This window comes from Otolemur garnettii, unplaced genomic scaffold, assembly GCF_000181295.1.
Source record: "Otolemur garnettii isolate 467f Iridium unplaced genomic scaffold, OtoGar3 scaffold00002, whole genome shotgun sequence".
Lineage (NCBI taxonomy): Eukaryota > Metazoa > Chordata > Mammalia > Primates > Galagidae > Otolemur > Otolemur garnettii.
The window spans coordinates 32,777,296-32,797,972 of record NW_003852397.1 but is presented as its reverse complement, the minus strand read 5'-3'; the positions used below and the strand labels follow the sequence as shown (position 1 = coordinate 32,797,972).

At 45.6% G+C, this 20,677-nt stretch overlaps 1 protein-coding gene across 1 annotated transcript in view; it reads left to right on the top strand.

Annotated features, from left to right (window-relative positions):
• Positions 1 to 584: 584 nt before the first annotated feature.
• SH3BP5 (SH3 domain binding protein 5) overlaps positions 585 to 20,677 on the top strand; it is a 79,123-nt gene continuing 59,030 nt past the window's right edge. Inside the window, exons 1-2 of the mRNA XM_003781714.3 lie at positions 585 to 942; positions 2,673 to 2,735. Coding sequence (XP_003781762.1) covers positions 805 to 942; positions 2,673 to 2,735 — 201 coding nt within the window. The 5' untranslated portion in view covers positions 585 to 804. The remainder of the gene's footprint in view (positions 943 to 2,672; positions 2,736 to 20,677) is intronic.

The window sequence follows — 20,677 nt, the reverse complement described above, 5'->3', positions numbered from 1 at the left end:
GGCTGTGACAGCCCACTCGGATCCCACTCAAAATGGATTCTGGATGCTTCCTGGCTATTCAGGTAGGGTGGTCCCACACCCCTGGTTTGAGTCTGGAGCTCGGCCTAGCCAAGCTTCAGCTTTTGGGCCATGAATCCCTGCTTGGCGCTGCAGCTGGCTCTTCTTGGTACCCTTTCAAGCACACGTTAGTTTCCTTTTGTGGGGAAATTTTCAAGTAGAAGCAATTCCTAAGAAATGTGTTTTGGGTACAGGATTTCTGAGGGTTTTGGAACTGTGTTTAAGTCACTAAGCACAAGCTTGCTTCTAAAGGTGACTTCAGTGGAAATACCCCAAACTTTCCTTCCATACGCCCCATTTGCCCAGCCGAGGACGCAGGACGAGAGAAGGCTACCCCACAGCAGGCGGCCCACATTGGGTAGTTGTGATACACTGGGGCTGCTGAGTTACAGAGGGGTGGAAACGCTCCTATTTCACCATCCCAGAGATTTTCAGGGACCTGAGGGTTTTGTGACGGAGTCCTGGGTAATTGGGACTGGTGGAGGAATGGGCGGCCCTGGCGGGACGAGGGCGGAGCAGGCTCCGTTGCGCTGACAGCGGCTGCAGAAAGGGGGCGGCCGCGCCCACTTCCTCCGCTCCGCCTCGGCCGGAGGATCGGCACCCGGAGCTGCGCCTCCAGCTGTCGGCCGCCGCGGCTTCCCGACTGTGCCCCGCTGCGGAGAGGCGGCTCCGGCCGCGACCCCTGAGGGCGCTCCGGGGCCCGCTGCACAGTGCGTGTCCCGGCTGCGGAGCGTTCCGATTGTCCGCATGGACGCGGCGCTGAAGCGGAACTGCTCGGAGGAGCCAGCCGAGCTCCCGCCGTCTGTCCGGGACTTGGAGGAGGAGGAGGAAGAGGGGATGGAGCAGGGGCTGGAGGAAGAAGAAGAGGTGGACCCCCGGATCCAGGTAGGGCGCGCGGGGAGCTCCCTGGAGCCCAGCTCCGCCAGGGCTGATGCGGAGGTCGGCGTCTACACTTAACACGCGCTTCGCAGCTCCTGGTGCCTCTGGTCCGGGGGTTGGTGGCGAGAAGCGAGGGTCTGAATACCCCATTTCACCATTCCCCCGGGGGGCGGCTGCAGTGCCTGCGTGGATGCGGCCTGCCTGTATTGCAGCGATACCCCCGCTTACCTTGTGCAGGACGGGGGTCGCCGCAGCATGCCCACCGGTTCAGAGGATGTGCAACAAAGGGAAAAAGGGGGCGGGGGCGCCAAGCTGGCATCGGAGGTACCCCGGGCCAGACCCGCGGCGCTGTGGGCACCGCACAGCCTCTTGCCCTGGGAGGAGGGGTTGCCCGGCCGGTGTGGGCGCCGGGCTCCGTGGGCGGGCGAGCCGGGTAGGGTGGGCGTTGCCCGCCCCTGCAGCGTGGGCTGGCACCGGTGCCCTGGACTCCCGAGTCCTCACCTGGCTTAAGTGCCAGGCCTGAGCCGTCTTCGTCCTTCGATTCATTGTTAGCAAACTGCGGGGTTTGTCACCTGGTTTAACATTCTGCTTGGCCTCGATTGGCTTTAAACCCTGCTTTTCCTTATTGTGAGGTCGGGTAGGAACAGAAATCAGGGACAACTGATGCGCCAAGCTGACGCGTGGAGGCGGCGAGGGGATTGGCCTGGCTCTCTGTACCTCCATTTCTAAGAGATGATTAAAAAACAATTTCCAAGCCAAGATCTAGGAGTGATAGTTTAATCTCTTAACCCCTGAGCGAAAAGCACAGCGAATCTTTTTCCAAGACCCGTTTTTCTACCCTTTCCACAAATCATTGAAAAAAAAATACAGCTTTTAAGCATGCTCGGTAATTCCGGGAGCCCTAATTGGTTTTTTAGTGCGCAGATCAATTAAAATCTTACTTAACTCAGTGGTTGGGGTTTAAATGAATTGTTTTGGCAGATTAGCAAGATAAAGATCAGGTGGAAAAATCTTTGCATTAGGAATTCTATTAATTAAAACCATCGGCTGGGACCACTAGTAAATCTTGTGGTCTTGGTGTGAATTGTTAGTGAGATCCTTTGTTTGCAGAATAAAGAAAAGTGAGTTAACTTTAATATTGAATACTTTTTACAAAATATCAGTTTGTAACTGTTTGAAAGGTCAGGATTAAAGCTAGCTTAAAAAACCTTGCTAGGTAGGTTGAATAATTGGCAGTTTGAAAATAAGTTTTTTCATCCTTGTATGGAAAAATATTCAAACACTGATGAGTTAATACCAGAATTCTGGCCTTGACTTAGTGATTTCACTGGGTTTCTACTTTTGGCAAGGTTTTGTCTATTTTCTTTTTTTCTCTGCAAAGTCCTTGCTCGGGGCATGTTGTATGTTGTACAGTTTTGACTGGGCTGTTAAACCATTTGTAACAGGTGGGTTTACCTGAAGGTATGTACTTTAAGTATTTGCCCTTCTAAAGAAAGATAAATTCCAAATGTCCCTAAGACATTGCCAAAAGAGACAGTCAGGAAAACCATTCCAGAAGTGCTGACTTTCAGTTGCCTTTCCAGCCAAGCCTCAATTATGTTCTTTGGGAACTAATCGTGACTCTTCCCCTTTTTTACAAATTGGGCTTGAGGTAATTTTTCAGGTTATAGCCTAATGTACACTAGAAATAAAAGACAGATCCCTTAAATCTTTTTTCTCCCTCTTTTCCTTACTAGGGAGAACTGGAGAAGTTAAATCAATCCACGGATGATATCAACAGACGGGAGACTGAACTTGAGGTACCCAGACTGGAGTCTCCGTTTTGGGTGAAGTGGTGGCCATCACTGAGCTGGTTAATTTTGTTTTAATAGCTGAAAGGTTATTGCTGGAATCCCTTCCTTGGGAGTTGAGCAACAGCAGGCTGTCTGACAGAATAAAATACACTACTGAGCCCAACCTGTGGGCGGAACGCAGTGTGGATCCAATTTCAGATGTTGTTTTTCATTATGGAAGCTCCATGGGGCCAAAACCAAGGGCTGTGCAGCATTACACAATACTCAAGCCTCAGATTTTAATGTGTCTGTGAAAAAGCTGAAAGGCCTGAGGGGAAATTTAGCTGAAGTCTTTTTTGGAGAATAGTGAATGAGCTCACAAAATCTTTACATATTTTAGGGCAGTTCCTACCTTTTGTACTTGGTACTGTCGCATTTCCTCAGACTTAGACCATTTTTTAAAAACTTTCCTGTTCTAATAACTCACCCCCTTTTCTGTTGCCCCTTCCCTGCTCATTTCTTTATTGTATACTGGTGTGTAGAATATAATTATCTTAACAGAAAAGAAAAGATGTTTAGACTGGGAAGGGCTTTCCTGCTGGGAAAAATCTGGGGAGACTAGAACTTGATTTGAATTTCATGAGCATTTTCCAATCTAAGTGTAAACAAGTTAGCATTCTTTACAACTACCAATTAGTCCCCACCCCTTTTCAGCTGTGGTTGGTTTTACCACCTCTCAGCAAATTTGAACAACCACCGTATGTATCCTGGAGCCTGTGAAGAACTGTCAGAGAGCCCAAGGAACTGCAGGGAGCTGTTGGTAAAAATCTGGTTTCTGCAGCAGGAGCAGTAACAAAATAGCAAAAGTCAGTAGGAAGGGCAAGGAACATCTGGTTCCTAAGAGTGGGAGTGAATCTACCAGGATTCAATAGAAACCTTCATTTCTCACTGCATGTGGCAATGTGGATTAAACTGCTTTTTGCTCTATGTGAAGGCTAACCGCCCCTATTCCATTTGTAGATATCCATGAATACTGGTTGCCTTTCTCCCCAAGTAAAGTAAAAAAACAAACAAACAAACTGTTTATTTCATTTTCTTTCACTTATGTTAAATTGAAACTCTTTGTGATGAGGGGAAATTGAAACCTCTCAGAATCTGATTTTTAATATATTACACAAGAAAACTTCTAGCATTCCGGTAGGGCTTCAGCATTTACAAATTATTTTTTAGATGCTTTATCTCATTCTATACTGTCACAACAGCCTGAAGCTGTGCTGGCCCATATGATGGCTGAGTGCAACATGTGGATATTTGAATTAAAATTAAATATGATTGAAAATTCAATTCCTCGGCCATGACTCCAGAGCACAGCAGCCCCTGTATTAGAGCACAGAACACCTCAAACACTTGTTTCAGGTGTGGAGAGGTAGGAACGGTAGGGACAACTTGCTCTCCAGGTGAGGACTCAGGCTTGTGAACTCATGGTTCCAGTGACTTGGGAGAGCCAAGGCTCCCATCCTAGACTCAAGCATTTTCCATATCTTCTCCACCTCTTAGAGCTACCATTCCAAATAAGAGTAGATTAAGTTGAAATTAGTCTTTTGCTTTAAGGGAAAAAAGAGGCTGGGATAGTGGCTAAGGTATGTAATCTCAGCACTTAAGGAGGCTGAGGTAGGACGTTCACTTGAGGCCAGGAGTTCGAGACTAGCTTGTGCAACACAGTGAGATTCTGTGTGGTGGTGGTGTGTACCTGTTATCTCAGCTACTTGGGAGGCACAGGTGGGAGGATTGTTTGAGCCCAGGAGTTCAAGGTTACAGTGCATTACTGCACTCCAGCCTGGGTAGTGGTGAATGAGACCCCTGTCTCTCTTTTTAAAAAAAATTTGATTTATTCTATCAGATTTCTTATTCTGATCTATGTGCTGGCTACTGTTCTGGATAATGAATAAGGAAGGAAGCTCCATATCTTAATCCTCATGGTGCTTACCTTCTGTAGGTGAATTAGCTCATCTATTAAATTCTTTTTAGGCCTGATTTCTGAATCCCATTTCTAAATATACTTAGGTATTTGTGTGTCACAGGAAGCCACCCAACAGGTGTTTCCTGCCTTGCTCTGGAGAGCATTTGGAGCCTGTGAGGCGAGCTGGAGGGTGTGAAAGGGGTGGCCAGGGCTGGGCTGCTGGCTGGCCTTTTCATGGTATTATTATAATCAAGACTGACTCAGAGAAATATAATAGAAGCTGCATAAGTAATTAAGACCTCCCTAGACAGACACATTGAAAAGAAGAAAAAAACTATAATTCATTTTAATATATTTGGCTTAACTCAGAGTATCCAAGATAGTATTATTTCAGCATTGATTCAAAATTTTAAAAACCATTGATGAGATATTTTACATATTTTTGTGTTAAGATTTCATGCATGGGGTGGCGCCTGTGGCTCAAAGGAGGAGGGCGCTGGCCCCATATGCCGGAGGTGGTGGGTTCAAACCCAGCCCCGGCCAAAAAAAAGATTTCATGCATGTTTTATGCTTAGGGCACATTTCAGGTGGGACCGCCATGTTTTGAGTGCTCAGCAGCCACAGTTGGCGCTGGGTAGTACCGGTTTAAGAGTTGTTCTTGTTACATTCACGGAGAAATTGTGTGGAGTTTCACCCTTGGTGTGAGCTCTCTGGACACTGGTGCTGCGGTGTCTGGAGGAGAGAGGGGAACCATGGTATGTGCTGCTTTGTGGTGGGCTACATGCTTTCATTCAAGCACTGGGCACCATCTTCGTGTCAGGCACCACTGTGTTTATGTGGGTGAACAAGTTAAAGGCCTTACCCTCGAGTTTACATGTTAGTTGGGGTGAGGTAGATAATACTGGTTGTAATAACCACAGTAAGAGAGTATAGTGATTGTATAGTGATTGATACCAGGAGGGGTGTGGCTGGGGAACACCTGAGCAGGAGCCTACAGAGGACATTGTGATGGACAAAGAGGAGACAGAGGGACCAGCAGCCGGAAGTGGCCTGAGGGGTGTGCTGAAGGACGTGGGATAGGGAATGAGCCCTCTTAATATGTCTTCTTTACTTGCCACAGTTATATTCCGTAGAGCTATAAACACTGACTTGGCTAGGGAATGTAGGGACAACCTTCAACCACACCGAACCATGGTTCCTTGGGGAAATACAGGGTTAGGTTCCTGCAAGCCTTTGGTCACAACACTTTTCCTCAGTTGTTCAATACATGACCTTGTGTTGTGTGTGTTTCAATTTTTTTTTTTTTTTTTTGGAGATAGAGTCTCATTCTGTGGCTCTGGGTAGAGTGCCGTGGTATCATAGCTCACATCAACCTCAAACTCTTGGGCTAAAGCAATCCTCTTGCCTCCGCCTCCTGAGTAGCTGGGACCGCAGGCATGTACGTTGTTGCTGGCTAATTTTTCTATTTTTGGTAAAGATGAGATCTCAGTCTTGCTCAGGCTTGCTTAAACTCCTGAGCTCAAACAATCCACCCTCCTGGCCTCCACAGTGCTGGGATTATAGGTATGAGCCACCATGCCTGGCCTCAAGGGATTCACCTTTAGTATCCTGTGTTTAGATCTGAGATTACAAAAGGCCTCTAGGTGCCAGCCATCTTGCCATGTTGTCAGTTGGATATCTGTCTCCTGCAACCTGGGTTTGCCTGTGACCTTATTTGAGTAGCACTAGGTCTGCTTTGCACTCTGATTTATATCAGAGAAAGCCAGCCTTTTCAAGCTGTTGGAGGACCCTTTTTAACCAGACAGGCCTGTGGCTCAGTGGGTAGGGCGCCAGCCCCATATACCAAGGCTGGCGGGTTCAAACTCAGCCCCAGCCAAACTGCAACAAAAAATAGCCGGGCGTTGTGGCGGGCGCCTGTGGTCCCAGCTACAGGAGGCTGAGGCAAGAGAATAGCCAAAGCCCAGGAGTTGGAGGTTGCTGTGAGCTGTGATGTCACTGCACTCTACCTAGGGCAATAAAGTGAGACTCTGTCTCTAAACAAACAAAAAAACCAGACAAGCCTTTGATATAAGCCTGTTTTAAATTAAGAAAAATAAGTGTATTTTCCCACAAACACTTGGTTATTCAGCTTTAATTACTAATTCACTTAGTATTGAGTAAGTACCTACTAGGTGCTGAGGACAGTTTTAGGTGAACTCGAGACAGACCAGTGAAGAGAACGGACAGAAGTTCCTGTCCTCCTGATGCTTCCATGGCAGAGAGGGAAGAAATGTAATAAACAGACAAGATGCACAGTAGTTTACTTGGTGTCAGAAGCTGGAAAGGGGGACTAGCTTGTGGGTGTTGGCAGGCAAAGGCGGGGAGGGGGTGTAGGAAAGTGGAGAGAGCTAGCCTCAGGCCACGTGAGGAAAGAACATTCCAGCTAGAAGGGACTGTAAGTGCTGAGGTGGGCATGGGTCTGGCCTTGCTGAGCAGGAGCAAAAGTGGGTGCGGAATGGAATGGTAAAGGAGGAGATGCCTCAAAGATGGGTGGATTATTCAGGTGTGAGACGACCCTACCAGGTGAGGTGGTGAACGTCAATGTGCTGATGTCATTAAAATGCATACTACACAGAGCTATCTTTATCCAAATGTTATAAAGAGATGCTGCACAGAATTTCTAAATCTAATCAGAACCGAGATTTGCAATGTTCTGTGCCTCCCTTTCACTCTCTGTGTTCATTTCCCTTGCTTGCTCTGAGGTCAGCTGTTCTAGAGCAGTGGTCCAAGGGAGGGCGAGGAAGGACACAGCAGGGCCTGGTTCCTGCGTGCAGCTACTCTCTGGCTCCCAGTCACCACAAGTTGACTTTCTGTCTGTCCTTCTCCCGGAGGCAAAAGCAGTTTGTTGTGAGTGTTCGTGTTTCCCCTCATTGGTCAGGTGGGGATGGTTCCTGGGCAGACTTGAAGTGTGGCATGAAAAATCATGTGTGTCTGTGTTTTCCAAACTTGTAGAAAGCCTATATTCAGAATCTGCCTTTTCCAGAAACCAGCAAACATCTTCTCTTCAAAAACAAAACAAAAACAATAAAATTACTCTATTTTGAGCTTAGAAATCTGGAGGTGGGAAGGGAAGGTGGGTGTGCAGTGGAAGCAGCCTGGCCTCTCTCTGATGCATGATTAGAGCAAGTTAGGAGAGAGAATTTCCTTATTAAAGGACAGTTTTGTTGTGTCCTAGCACTTTCTCCAAGTCCTATGTGGGTGGGTGTGAAGGGGTTAGGGCCTATAGGACTTAGTTTTGCTTTTGAAGGATAGATAGACCAGGGGACGTGAAGAGGAATTGTTTCTTGAAGCTGACACCAAATTCCAGGTATGGTGGCCTGTTGACACTTGTTGGGGGCGGGGGAGTAGGCAGGACCATTGGTGGTTGTCTGGTTGTAAGATAAACACACTGGAGGCCATTTCTAAGGATCTTCAGGATAGTCTGGGCTAGGGCTACAGGGCTGCCCCCACAGCTTTGACCTAGCCTTTGGCTGTCAGAATGGGATACTTAGGACCTTGTGCTTTAGTGGTCCCCCACACTGAGCACTTACCTTTAGGGAAGTAGGTGAGTGAGGAATCGTTTGAAGCCTGTGGAGTGAGCTACAGCTGGCAGAGCTGGACCCAGGAGGCCTAGCAGTGAATCCCACTCACCACTTAATAGTGGTGGGGCCTTCAGGTTAATTAATCTCCATGCCTCAGTTTCTTCATGAAATAGAACTGTGTCTCAGTTTTTGCTGTGCAAACCCAAAGCCATGGGGCAAGAGACTGGTGGAGAGAAGACCTTGGTCCTGTTATCTGGTCATGTGGGTAAAATTGAGAGATTTACTGACTTTTAGGGGTACTTGGCACTTTGGAGCCCCTGTCTCATCTGTGCCCACATTCGGGTGCCTAGAGGGTAGGAGGAGACACTGTGTGACAGAGTGCTTTGGAAGTGACATGGCCTGAGTGGACGAGAGGGCCCCCGTTAGCTTGGCTGGCACTGGGCACGGAAGGCTCCAATGACATGTGTGCTGGAGCCAGGCCTGTCATGGGGGCTGGGATGGCTCCTACCCCAGGTCCTGCCATGACCTCTTTTTGTCAGAAGGACTGGCACTGGGCAAGGGGCCAGTGAGGGCTTGTGCAGGCCAGGATTATGACAGGATGGACTTCTCAGTCACTGGATCAGCAGGGCATTGTGCCGCGGCCTGTTTGTTGGGATGTGAAATTTGTTTTCTTGGGTGAGCCCTGCTTTGTTAGAGTGGGTTTTCTCCTGGGATTTTTCTGGCACAAAATAAGTGCTCAATAAATATTGAATACATGAATAACAGATTGCCCTGTAATAGCTGTGTGGCCTTGGACAAATTACTGAGTGTCCCAGGGCCTTAGTTTCCTCCTGATGGTGCACTGTAAGCCATCAGCAAACGTTGCTGCTGTTACTGGAGTAGGGCGAGGTGAGGGCTGCATCTTGACAGGCACTTGCAGGAAGGTTTTGCATGCGTCCTGCAAGGTCTTTCCTGCCAGTCTTTGTCTCCTAACTGTCCTTGAAACAATGACGGCTAATAATAATGAGTGGCTACTATATGCCAGGCCCTGTCCCAAGCACTTTGTAAATTCATCGAGTCCTCAGGACAACTTGAGATATTATCACCTCCATTTTGCAGGTAGTAAAACTGAGGTGGGGGCAGCGCCGGTGGCTCAGTGAGTAGGGCATTGGCCCCATATGCCAAGGGTGGCGGGTTCGAACCCGGGCCAGGGCCTGCCAAACAACAACCACAACTACAACCAAAAAATAGCAGGGTGTTCTGGTGGGCACATGTAGTCCCAGCTACTTGGGAGGCTGAGGCAAGAGAATTGCCTAAGCCCAAAAACTGGTGGTTCCTGTGAGCTGTGACGCCACAGCACTCTACCAAGGGCAACAAAATGAGATTCTGTCTCTTAAAAAAAAAAAAAAAAAAAATCTGAGGCGGGAAGAGTCTGGCTGTAAAGTGGAGAGCTCTGGAATTACCTTTGTCCCCAGGCTGTTTATAGGCAGGGCTAACGTTGGGAACAGTTACGACCAAGGTTATAACAGGTAAGACACAACCTTGTCTCCTTTTCCTCCACAGAACCCGTCCACTTAGGAAGGTGCTGGCGGGTGAATGTGTAAGAGTCTGCCCCCCTTGGGGATCTTAGCATTATAAGAGTGGCCTTTCAGGGTGGCGCTTGTGGCTCAAGGAGTAGGGCGCTGGCCCCATATATGGGGATGGGGGTGGTGGCGGCGGCGAGTTCTGTGGGTTCAAGCCTGGCCTCGGCCAAAAAAAAAAGAATGGCCTTTTACATTGAAAAAGGACGACTGTGTGGATATGGACAAATGACCATGATCTATTTAGTGAAAAAAATTAGTTGATAAAACCATATGGAAAGTATATCCAGTAAAAGAATATGAGCATATGAGAGAGAAAAGGTTTATAATAGTTATTTTTAGAGTAGTCTGAAGGATGTGAATGGCTTCTTATCAATGAAGGTGAAGTAAATAAAGAAATTAGGAGAAGGACTTTAGACTTTTTTTTTCAGCAATTTGAAATTGCCGTAACATCCAAATGACATTTCACTTTCCTAGTTTATTTTAATTGTATTCTAAAGAAGTATCGACTCACAGTGGATGAGGGGGGAAGATCAGTGTATAGTTTGAGAAACTGGACTGTAGAAAAATTTGTGCTCAGATATTATCAGTGGCTGTTGTTAGTTGCTGAGAATGCTGGTGGTTTTTTTATTTTTCATTTCTCAGCATTTTTTTCCTGAATTATTTACAATGGCCGTATTTTGTAATTTTCACAGGCAGAGGATGGGAATGGGGAAGGAAGCCTATTATAAAAAGAGGTCTTTATGAGTCAAAGAAGTGAATTTCTCTGGAAGAAATTTTAGGAACTGTAAAGGCTGGTGGGTAAGGCTTTGGCTTGGTGGTTTCTGCCTTACATAGATAAACCCTGATGTTAGTGGGTTTGCTTTGTGAATTACTGTATTGTTAAGCCTTGGTTGTGGTAATTCATGGAAGAATGAAAAGTGTTTTAAAGGCATTTGTAGGATTGTTTACAGTTAAGAAACCCTCATTTATATGCTTATTTATAAAATACAAAAAAAATCAAGAATAGTGGAAATAGTTCAAATATTAAGAATATTTAGACATTCAAATTCCCGAGTAGCTGGGACTATGGGCTTGTGCCGCTGTGCCTGGCTAGTTTTTCTATTTCTAGTAGAGCTGGGTCTCACTCTTGCTCAGGCTGGTCTTGAACCCCTGAGCTGAAACAATCCACCTGCTCAGCCTCTCAGAGTGCTAGGATTATAGGCGTGAGCCACTGTGCCCAGCCTGTGGGCATCGTTTCTCAATTTTCTCAATAGATAAAGAGTTGTGGACACACATGTAAGTTCTCTTGCATAAGGGAACTGTAGCTGCATTAGTAAAATGATAATTGGTATGGGCTGTTGGCGAGCCATAGAAATAGCTACTTAATATTGAAATGGATTTATTATCTTAAAAAATTGGATGTGTCTTCCATTTAAGCTATAAGGACCAGCAACATCATACACAAACTTCCCAGGCTCTTCAGCTGGAACCTATCATGGAATACCAGCTGACTTTGCTACAGTTATGTGGCTTTAGTCCCAGGTTTATCCAAGGTACCTACCCTCCGACTCTGAGCTGTCCGCAGGTGTCCCTGCCTCAAAAGAAGACAGGCTATGGAGTTGATGTATTCCTTTTTTTTTTGCTATCCTTACGGCTGGTAAGAATCTTTACCTCTCGAAGTTGACAGCGCTCTGATCTCTGTGGACGCTAGCCTTTTAATATTAAGCTATTCTTTTTCCTTCTCAGCATTGATTGTAGGGACTTTTAACTTAACGTAGCTGAGTGTGTGTTGGCTGGATGAATTAAACCCCTCTTGAACCTCATCCCTTGGCAGTCAGCCCAGTTATCTTTGCCCAGCCCTCCTCTTTGAGAGTTACTTAATCTCCCTTTTGCCACATAGCTGTTTCCAACAGTAAAGACTATATGCTTTTTTTGCAGTGCATTTTAACCAAGGGTATCACAATAATTTGTAAAGCAGCTCTTAGAGAGCTTGGCAAATCAGCCCTTTTCATTTCCTTAAAGGAAGATGGAAAAATTTTGTTCTATTCTTGCCTGATTTTTTTTCCCTTTTGCTGTGTTTTGCTGGATTATCTAAGAGATACTAATGTTTTCTCTGACAGAAAGAAACTGTTAGCAGGGAGACAATGGGAGGAAGATCCGCTGTTTATTATAACCACAGCCAAGCCCTTTTAATGTAAACTCTTTTATTGTTTGGCATCAAACCCACAACTAAAGCATGATGAATGGAGTTTCATTGTCTTTGACCAGCACACCCTTTGGTTTTAAGCATGCAAAAGAATTCAGCTTTGTTTTGATAGATTGGAAGTCCACAGATGTAATACAGATGTAATGTTCTCTTACTTGGGTTTTGGCTTTATCATGTGGTGGTTGGGGTGTGTGTGTGCTGTCTTTCATTGTTCTGGTTACTATTTCTGCCTAACAAATTATTCTAAGCTTTCAAAGCCTAAAAATTTATTTTGCCAGTGATTTGTGGGTCGGGAATTTGGAGAGGACTTGGAGAGGGCTCAGCTGGGCAGTCCTTGCTTGAGGAGTTTTGTGAAATCAGCTGTCAGCTGGAGTGGTGGTCATTTGAGGGCTCACTTGACATCCAAGGTGGCTCACTCTCGTGCCTGACAGCGGATGTCAGCCCCTGGCTGGGAGCTCAGCTGGGGTTGTCAGTCAGACTACCTACCTGTAACCTTTCTAGTACTGTGGTCTCGGGTACTCTGACTTCTAGGTTTTTCTCAGAGTAAGCATCCCCAAACGACCAGGTGGTAGCTTTCTGGCTTTCTCTGATTGAGCCTTGGAACATTCAAAGCGGCACTTCTGTTGTACTTTATCGAGCAGTCATGAGCTCACCCAAATTCAAATTACTTAAGAATTCTGGGCCATGTCTGACAACCATGCCAGGTGTGATATTTCACACCTGGAATCTCAACGCTTTGGGAGACTGAGGCAGAAGGATCACTTGAGGCCAAGAGTTCAAGACCAGCATGAATAACATAGCAAGACTCCCATCTCTAAAAACAACAACAACAACAACAACAACAAAACAGAGGGTGGGAGGTATGGAGGTACTCACCTGTATTCCCAGGTAATTGGGAGGCTGAGGCAGAAGTTCACTTGAGCCCAGGAGTTTGATGTTTCAGTGAACTATAATAATGCCACTACACTTGGGTGACAGAGCGAGACTCTGTCTCAAGCAAATAGAAACCCTGCTGTACTCATGGTAATGTAGAGACAGAGACTTGTTTGGAATCCTCTAGGACATCTGCTTGCTTTCTTTCCTCCCTTCCTCCCTTTACTGGGAGAAGACTTCATTTCAGTGCCTTCTTGAGGTGCTGTTGTGGTTGACCAGCCAGCAAAGCAAGGACTAACTTTGGCTAGTCGTACTCCTAATGACCCTGAATAATCCAGCAACAATAAAAGCACAGGGGAGCAGTTTTTAGTAGCGCTGTGGGTTTTGCCATAGCAAATTCTTTGCCACTTTGCCCACTTCCTAAAAATTTTGTGTGAGGAAAAAATTATGCCATGGCTATAATGCCTATTAGGAAAAAATAGTGGAGCTTCGAGCCAGAGGTACAATATTTGAGCAGATGCTTTATAAATTCAGGGGAAGGGTTCTCTAAAGCCCCTTGGGCAAACTCTAGGTAGAAATGCTGCTTTCCCCCTGCTACAGGTTTTTCTGGGCCTCCTCTGGGGAAGTGTGAGTGGAATCCCAGTGTTACATACATGTATCAGAAACTTCATCTCCCTCCTTTGGAACTGGTTAAAGAAAAACCATTATTATTTTATTTTTTTAAGAGGAAAGGTCTTTCTCTGTCACCCAGACTGAAGTACAGTGACCCAATCATAGCTCACTGCAATCTCAAACTCCTGGGCTCAGGAGACGCGCCTGCCTTGGCCTCCCGAGGAGCTCGGGTTACGGATGCATGTGTGTTATGTTCAGCTACTTTTTAAAATTTTTTGTGTAAACAGGATTTCATTATGTTGTGCAGCTGGTCTCAAGCTGGGATTATAGGGGTGAGCCCCCATACTTTAATATTATGAAGCTTCTGGTGAAAAAGGAAAACTCTTTTGGAGCTGATAGAAAGTAACTATATGGGGTGTCATGGTGGAAAGTGGAGGCTGTGGAGCTCAGGAGAGCAGGACTTGAATTTTTCCTCTGCCTCTTACTAAGCTGTTCAGTCTTGGAGAGGTCGTGGTATTTGTTTTTTTAGCTTTTGGGGGTTGTAATTTCCTTCTCTAAACTGTGAAGGGCAAAACTTACCTTGCCAGGCTGGTAAGGATTTTATAAAGTAACTGGCCCGGTACCTGACAGGTGAGTTTGGACAATTAAGTTCTGAAACTCATCCTAGGAAAAGTGCTAGGTACATACTTCACTGCTGGATATCGTTACAATCATCTTCAAAGTACTCCCCTTGGGAAGCTGTGCACTGATGCCCGTGCATCTAGTCTACCCTTCAAAGCACTTCTAGGATGAGTTTGCACTTAATTGTCCGACCTCATAGAATGTCCTTTCCTCCCCATACTTGTCATTTACTGAATAATAGCACCTGCATAAAAACACTAGGCAGTGAAAGTTTATTATCTGCTAAGTGGTTTATATAGTTGGTTCAATTCATTCTCTCAAGAGCCCTTTAGAATAACAGTGAGAAAGAGAGGCACTGAGTGATGAACTCTGTTCTCCCAGCTCCCACAGCCAGTGCGTGGTGGGGACGGGATTTAAATACAGGAATCTGAGGCTGGAGCCCATGTACTTAAATTTTTTTGGTATGATTCTGGGGGCAAGGAGGATGCATATTCTGAGACTTTCATGAAGGCTGTGGTGTTGAAAGACAGCTGGCCTATGACCCAGATTTTCAATCTTTGCTGTGCTGTCAACCAGTTGTACATCTTTGGGACCTTTTGCCTCATGAGAGTATAGTTCCTCATCTGTGAAATGGGAGCATGTGAGCTAAATGCTGGGCAAAGTCTCTTTCAGCCCTGATAGGACTCTGGGATTTAGATTTTAATGTAGCCACATGCTGAATAAATTATGATTCACCCTCAGTCTCAACAATAGGAGAAATATAAAAGCTCTGTAGTTCATCAATGCTGTATAGACTTAAAATTTTATTTTTGTTGAAATAATACTTGCCCCTAATGTTTTTTTTTTTTTAAAGCCCTTCATGAGTTATAAAGAAAAATGAAAGTCCTCAGCTTTACTCCTCCTGACCCCAAGTTCTACTCCGAGAAAAGGAACTAGTTTTGTTTCTCCTATAACCCTAAAGTTATAGCAGTGGACTTTGACTTTGGCTCCTTTGCAGCCTGTGCTTTCCCTCTTTCCATTCCAGTTAGCTGCAGTCAGGAGGGAGGTTGTCCAAAAGCCAGAGTCAGACGCCAGCTTGCCTGTAATGTTGTGGTGTAGGGGTACGTGTTGCTCATGGAGGCCCTGCGAACTGATCTCTAAGCTTCCCAACGCTTGGCTGGGAACTCTCCCTATTGCCCTGATTCTAAAACTCCTGCTAATTATAAACTGGACCTTGTATTTCATAACAGCTTGGGTAGTGGTTGAAACACCACCCCTGATAGGTGTGCACATCAAATGTATAATCTGTCTGAAATCTAATGATTGTGAATTTTTGCCAAAAAAAAAATTGGATATTGAAATTTGAGGAAATATGTTAAGCCTCTTGGTATAGACATGGAAATAATTCTTTTATGGCTGAATTCAGGACAATGCTGCTGCTTTAGCAATTCTGCCGCCTCTTACTCAGGGAATCCTTGTGGGTTTACCAGCGTTTGTTTGGCCATGAATGAAAAAGCACTGGGTCTGGTCAGTCTTTCCAGCTGTGCGTGCGTGCAGGATTGTGGTAGTGTGATTTCAGTCCCTCCTCCAGAGTCCAGGAGGACTGACCCCTGTGCTGAAGGTTCAGAGTTTTTTCCTTTGTGGTACTTTGTACTGTGGGCTGTTTTAAACATTTCTTTTGTAATTGGTTTATTTCCATTCTGCTGGCTCTTTCCTGTGTAACATCAACAAAAAAGATGAATTGAAAGCAAGTCTTTTCCAAATTGTTAGACATTCTATAAGACAACTGGCTCATATCAGAAAAAAAAAAAAAGAATTGAGGCCATGAAAGACAGAGACTGAAGAGCTGTTCCACATGAAAGGGCGTTAGAGAGAGATGACAACTGGATGCCCCTGTGTAAATTGTGGACTGGTACATATTTTCCCCTTTTATCGTAAAAGACATTAGTAGGGAGGACAGTTGTAGATCAGATTAATAGCATTGTGTGTATTGGGCGGGAGAGGGGTGAGGGATAAAAACTTACCCATTGCTATAATGAGCACTGTCCTGGTAGTTCTCATTGTACCAATGGGTAAGTTTTTATCCCTCACCCCTCTCATTTCAGTGGCACACTGAAAGTCCTGAATTTAGTATTATACAGCATATCCATGTAACCCTAACCCTGTTAATATTTTGAAATTAAAAAAATTTTAGAAGGAATTGTGTTAATGTTAATTTTCTGATTTGCATCATTACACTCTGGTTGTGGAAGTGGATGACCTTGTCTTCAGAAGAATAGAGAAAATTAGGTAGGGGTGATGGTGCTCACCTGTAGTCCCAGCTACTGGGCAGGACTTCCCTTTGGTTATTGAATCTCAACGTTGACCAGAGAGTCATAGAAAGGCGGCAATTTGGATGAAGTTGTAGATCAGATTAATAGCATTGTATGTATTGGGTGGGAGCTGAGTGAGGGATTAAAAACTTACCTGCTCAGACAAAGAACACTGTTGGTACAGTGAATGTCCTGGGAGATGGGATGAGACGGGAGGGGCCGCTCACCTCTTTGTTTGGAAGCCCTCTGTTGTCAGATCAGAGCTCTAAACCAGGGCCCTCTGGCTGGGAGGGGAGCAGTTCTACTTAGTCCTAAAAAGAGTTGAAGACCCTTGTTACCCTCAGAGGAGGTAAACATAGAGGAGGAAACTGATGACTCCATCTATCTCTCCTCCCCTCTTGGTGGCTCAGAACCAAGACAGGCAGTGCAATGCCTTGGGAAGGGTGGGTATTAGGAAGCAGCATCCGGCCTTATCACCAAAGCTGTGGAGCTGTGTGGGGCCTCCCAGGGGTCTGGAGCAGGGTGATGCCTAAGCTGGGATTAGACCCATTGTACTTCCTCCCATGGCCCACTTGAACGGCTTTCAGTAGGGGAAGGTTTTCTGAAAGATTATAGGAGTCTTTCACGGCACTCAGGGAGGGAAAGTGTCACTGGGCCTCTTGCTTAGAGAGACCATACATGCCTGGTGACTATGACTGTCTGGTGTATGCCTTTTGTCCTGTCACAAGTATGAATAGTGCCTTCCTTACTCACAAGTGTCCCAACTATGTTATGTAGGATTAGAATCAGGAGCCCAGATCATCCCCCACCGCTTCTGTTCTCTGCATTTGCTTTCCTTGATCTCTCCTCTCTTGATCTGTCTCACTCTCCCCTGGCTTCCTCCATTCTGATCCCTGGCGGAGAGTTTTGTGTTAGAAGCATGATGGGAAGGTCCTACCCATTGTATAGGGATAGTCCTCACAGAAGGAAGTGGTGGGTTTGGTGGACAGTCCGGGAGGCCTCTACCACTAACATCAGGAGTTGGGATGGGAAAAGAATAGGAGTTGGGGGAGGGGAGTTAGGCCCCGGTCTCCCACAGTGATCCTGAGGTTTTCCCCAATGTGAAGATCCTAGTATTTCTTTCCTTTCCCTTCCTGTTTCTGTCCCTTCAGGTCTGTTGTAGCCAGGTTCTTCTAGTTGGATACTACACACTGATGAGAACTGGGCCTGCACAGTGGTCAGGAGTGCTCTGGCTGGCTGCACCTGCCTGGTGGTCTTCACCTTCACTCTCTTCTCTCCAGCTCTTGCACCCTCACATCTCAGCCTCTCTGGTTTGGCTCCCTTGGTGCCCTGACCTACCATTGCAAAGTCTTTGAGCTTCTGCCTCCGCTGAAGAATTTTTTCTTTTCTTTCTTTTTTGAGATAGGGTCTTGCTCTGTTGCAAAGGCTATGGTGTGCAGTGGCATGATCATAGCTCAATGCAGCCTTGGACGGCTGGGTTCAAACCATCCTCCTGGCCCAGCTTTAGACTCCTGAGTGGCGAGGATTGCAGGCAGGTGCCACCGGACTGACTATGCTGCAGAAGTCTAAGGTAGAAATAGATCATTCTGGTCTCTGAAAGCCCATTCCCACAGGAGATGGGGCTGAGAACAACTGGACAGAGAGGCAAGGCCCAAGGAACTTGGCGGAATCCCTCTAAGTGGAGAAAGGTCTAGGCCTGTGCTGTCCGGTAGGATGGCCATCTAAATTATAATTGTCAATTTCAACTGAACAAAATACAAAACTCTATTGCACTGGCCACCCTTTGTTTATTTGGCTCCAAGGGGCTCTGACTTCTGTATTAGCACAGATGTAGGACACGTCTGTCACCTCAGAAGTTCCATCAGCCAGCGCTGGAGAGCACTTGCTCCCCTTCCACTTAAGCACCATTTAAAGTGGTTTCTTCGTGTGTTCTAGCAGCTGCCACAAGTGCTCTCAGAGAATAGATCTGATGGATGGAAAGAAACTGTGCTTTGTAGTAAACTTAAAAACATTTCAGGTACCTTACTCCTGGTTACGAAGTCAGGATGTGCCCTGAGGCATCTTTTATCATGGAATTCTAGAATGTTCCTGCTACCTTTCCTATTACATCTGTGTTTTTTGTTTTGTTTGGACATAGAGTCTTACTTTGTTGCCCAGGCTAGAGTGCCCTGGCATCAGCTTAGCTCATGGTGACCTCAGACTCCTGGCTTAAGCAGATCTTCCTGCCTCAGCCTCTCCAGTAGCTGGGGCTACAGTCATGCACCACAACACCTGGTTAGTTTCTTTTTTTTCTATTTTTAGTAGAGGAGGGATCTTGCTTTTGCTCAGGCTCATTTCAGATTCCTGAGCTCAAGTGATCCTCCTGCCTTAGCCTTCCAGAGTGCTAGCATTGCAGGTGTGACCACCATGCCCAGCCCTATTACATGTTAATATAATTTTTTTTTTATGTCAGAGTGCCTTCAGAGTGCCATGGCCACATAGCTCACAGCAACCTCAGACTCAGGCTTAAACGATTCTCTTACCTCAGCCTCCCAGGTAGCTGGGACTACAGGTACCCGCCACAACACCTGGCTGTTTTTTTGTTACAATTGTCATCGTTGTTTAGCTGGCCCCTGGCCAGGTTCAAACCCACCACCATTGGTGTATGTGGCCGTCACCATAACCACTGTACTACATTGCTGAGCTATGTTAACGTAAAATTTTATGAAAAAATGACTTTTCCCTCAAAAAAGGTTTAATGAAAAAGTAATTGTTTTTGCAAGTCTCTTTGATGTCTGGCTTATCAGAGCAGCTGGGTTTTCTTGCCTGCTTCTGCGTTCCATCTCTTGCAATGTCACATGTCATGTAGTCTCTGGAAAACTCCACTGAACAGTCATAAGAGGATGAAGGTGAAAAAGGCAAACGAGTCTTTATGAAAGTTACAACAATGATTTCTACCTTGCAGGCTCCCTGAAAATGTCTCAGGGACTACCCATATCCTGCCTTGGGGTACTCAGAGTGTATTTTGAGAACTGCTAGTGAAGTCACTGGCACATTGGACTAAAAAGCCAAAGATGTGTGCTTTTGTCTAACAGGTGACTTTTATTCGCCTGGTGACTGCAGGTAGAGATATTAGGTCACCACTGGGCTCCAGTGTTCTTATCTGTAGACTGGGGATGATAATTCTTGCTAAGCCTGCCTTACAGGGCTGTTGGGAGCCTCAGATAATGCTTGTGGAATCTCTCTCAACAAACAGAAAGCTGTATATTTATAAAAGGCATTAGTAAGGATACTTTGAAGTATGATGTCATCTCTAATATGTAGGACAGTTAGTTTTTAAAAAAACAGCCATCCTGTCTTTATCTCACTTGGTTATAGGGATACCTGAAGGGGAAAGGCTGTCATTCTCAGCTTATAAGCAAGGTAATTGGGACATAGATGAGCAGCTTGGCCAGAAAACAGGGCCCTGTCCCCAGCGTGGTGACACCAGCATGCTGTTTCCAAGGCACACTGGCTGGTTTGGTTTAGCTGGAGATCTAATCTGATACAGGATTGTATTTTTGACACACTGACACATACACATCAAACAAGGAGACTGTCACCCTCAGCAATTCTTTACTTGAATAAATTATCCTCAGTTAGAGTCACCTAATAAATGAAATGCAGTTTTCAGTTCTAAAGATCCAAAGATCTGAGGCCTTATTCAAACAGAGGCAACTGTTTTAGAACTCCTTCCAGCACTGATCTGAAAAATCAGCAGGCAAACATCCCTGGATGGTAAGTGGCTTGTATTTTCTGACTGGTAAAAGGTCAGTTCATTCTCCCAGATGAATTTGTACTTGTGCACTACTCCCCTCCACGGATCACTTCCTGTAGGGAGCACAGTCAGCTTTGTCTCTTTGTGGACATTCCTGATGCAACCCCCCAGCTCTGATCTTGAAAGACTCATTTGCCTATAATTGTAGGAGACAAGGAACCATGATCAGGTCTTTTCTTGAACCAGGAAATAAGGCAAAAAGCACAAGTTTGATTTGGCAAGCCAGCTTTAAGATGTATTAAAGAAAGAAATGCTTTAGGAAGGTTAGTTGAGTTAAATTCCAGACTCTGCTCCTTATAAACAGGGCTTTCTTGTCAGGGGCAGAAACCCTCCAGCGTTAACTGTATTTAATTACAGTTTTGCCTTGGTATGGAATGTAGATCGGCTGCCTGTCCTATCTATGTTAGTGTGACTGTGGTAAGGTATATCTTTCATCTCGTGGGTTTTTTTTTTTTTTTTTTTTTTTTTTTTTGACAGATTCTGCAGAATAGGTATAAGCTCTTCTTTGA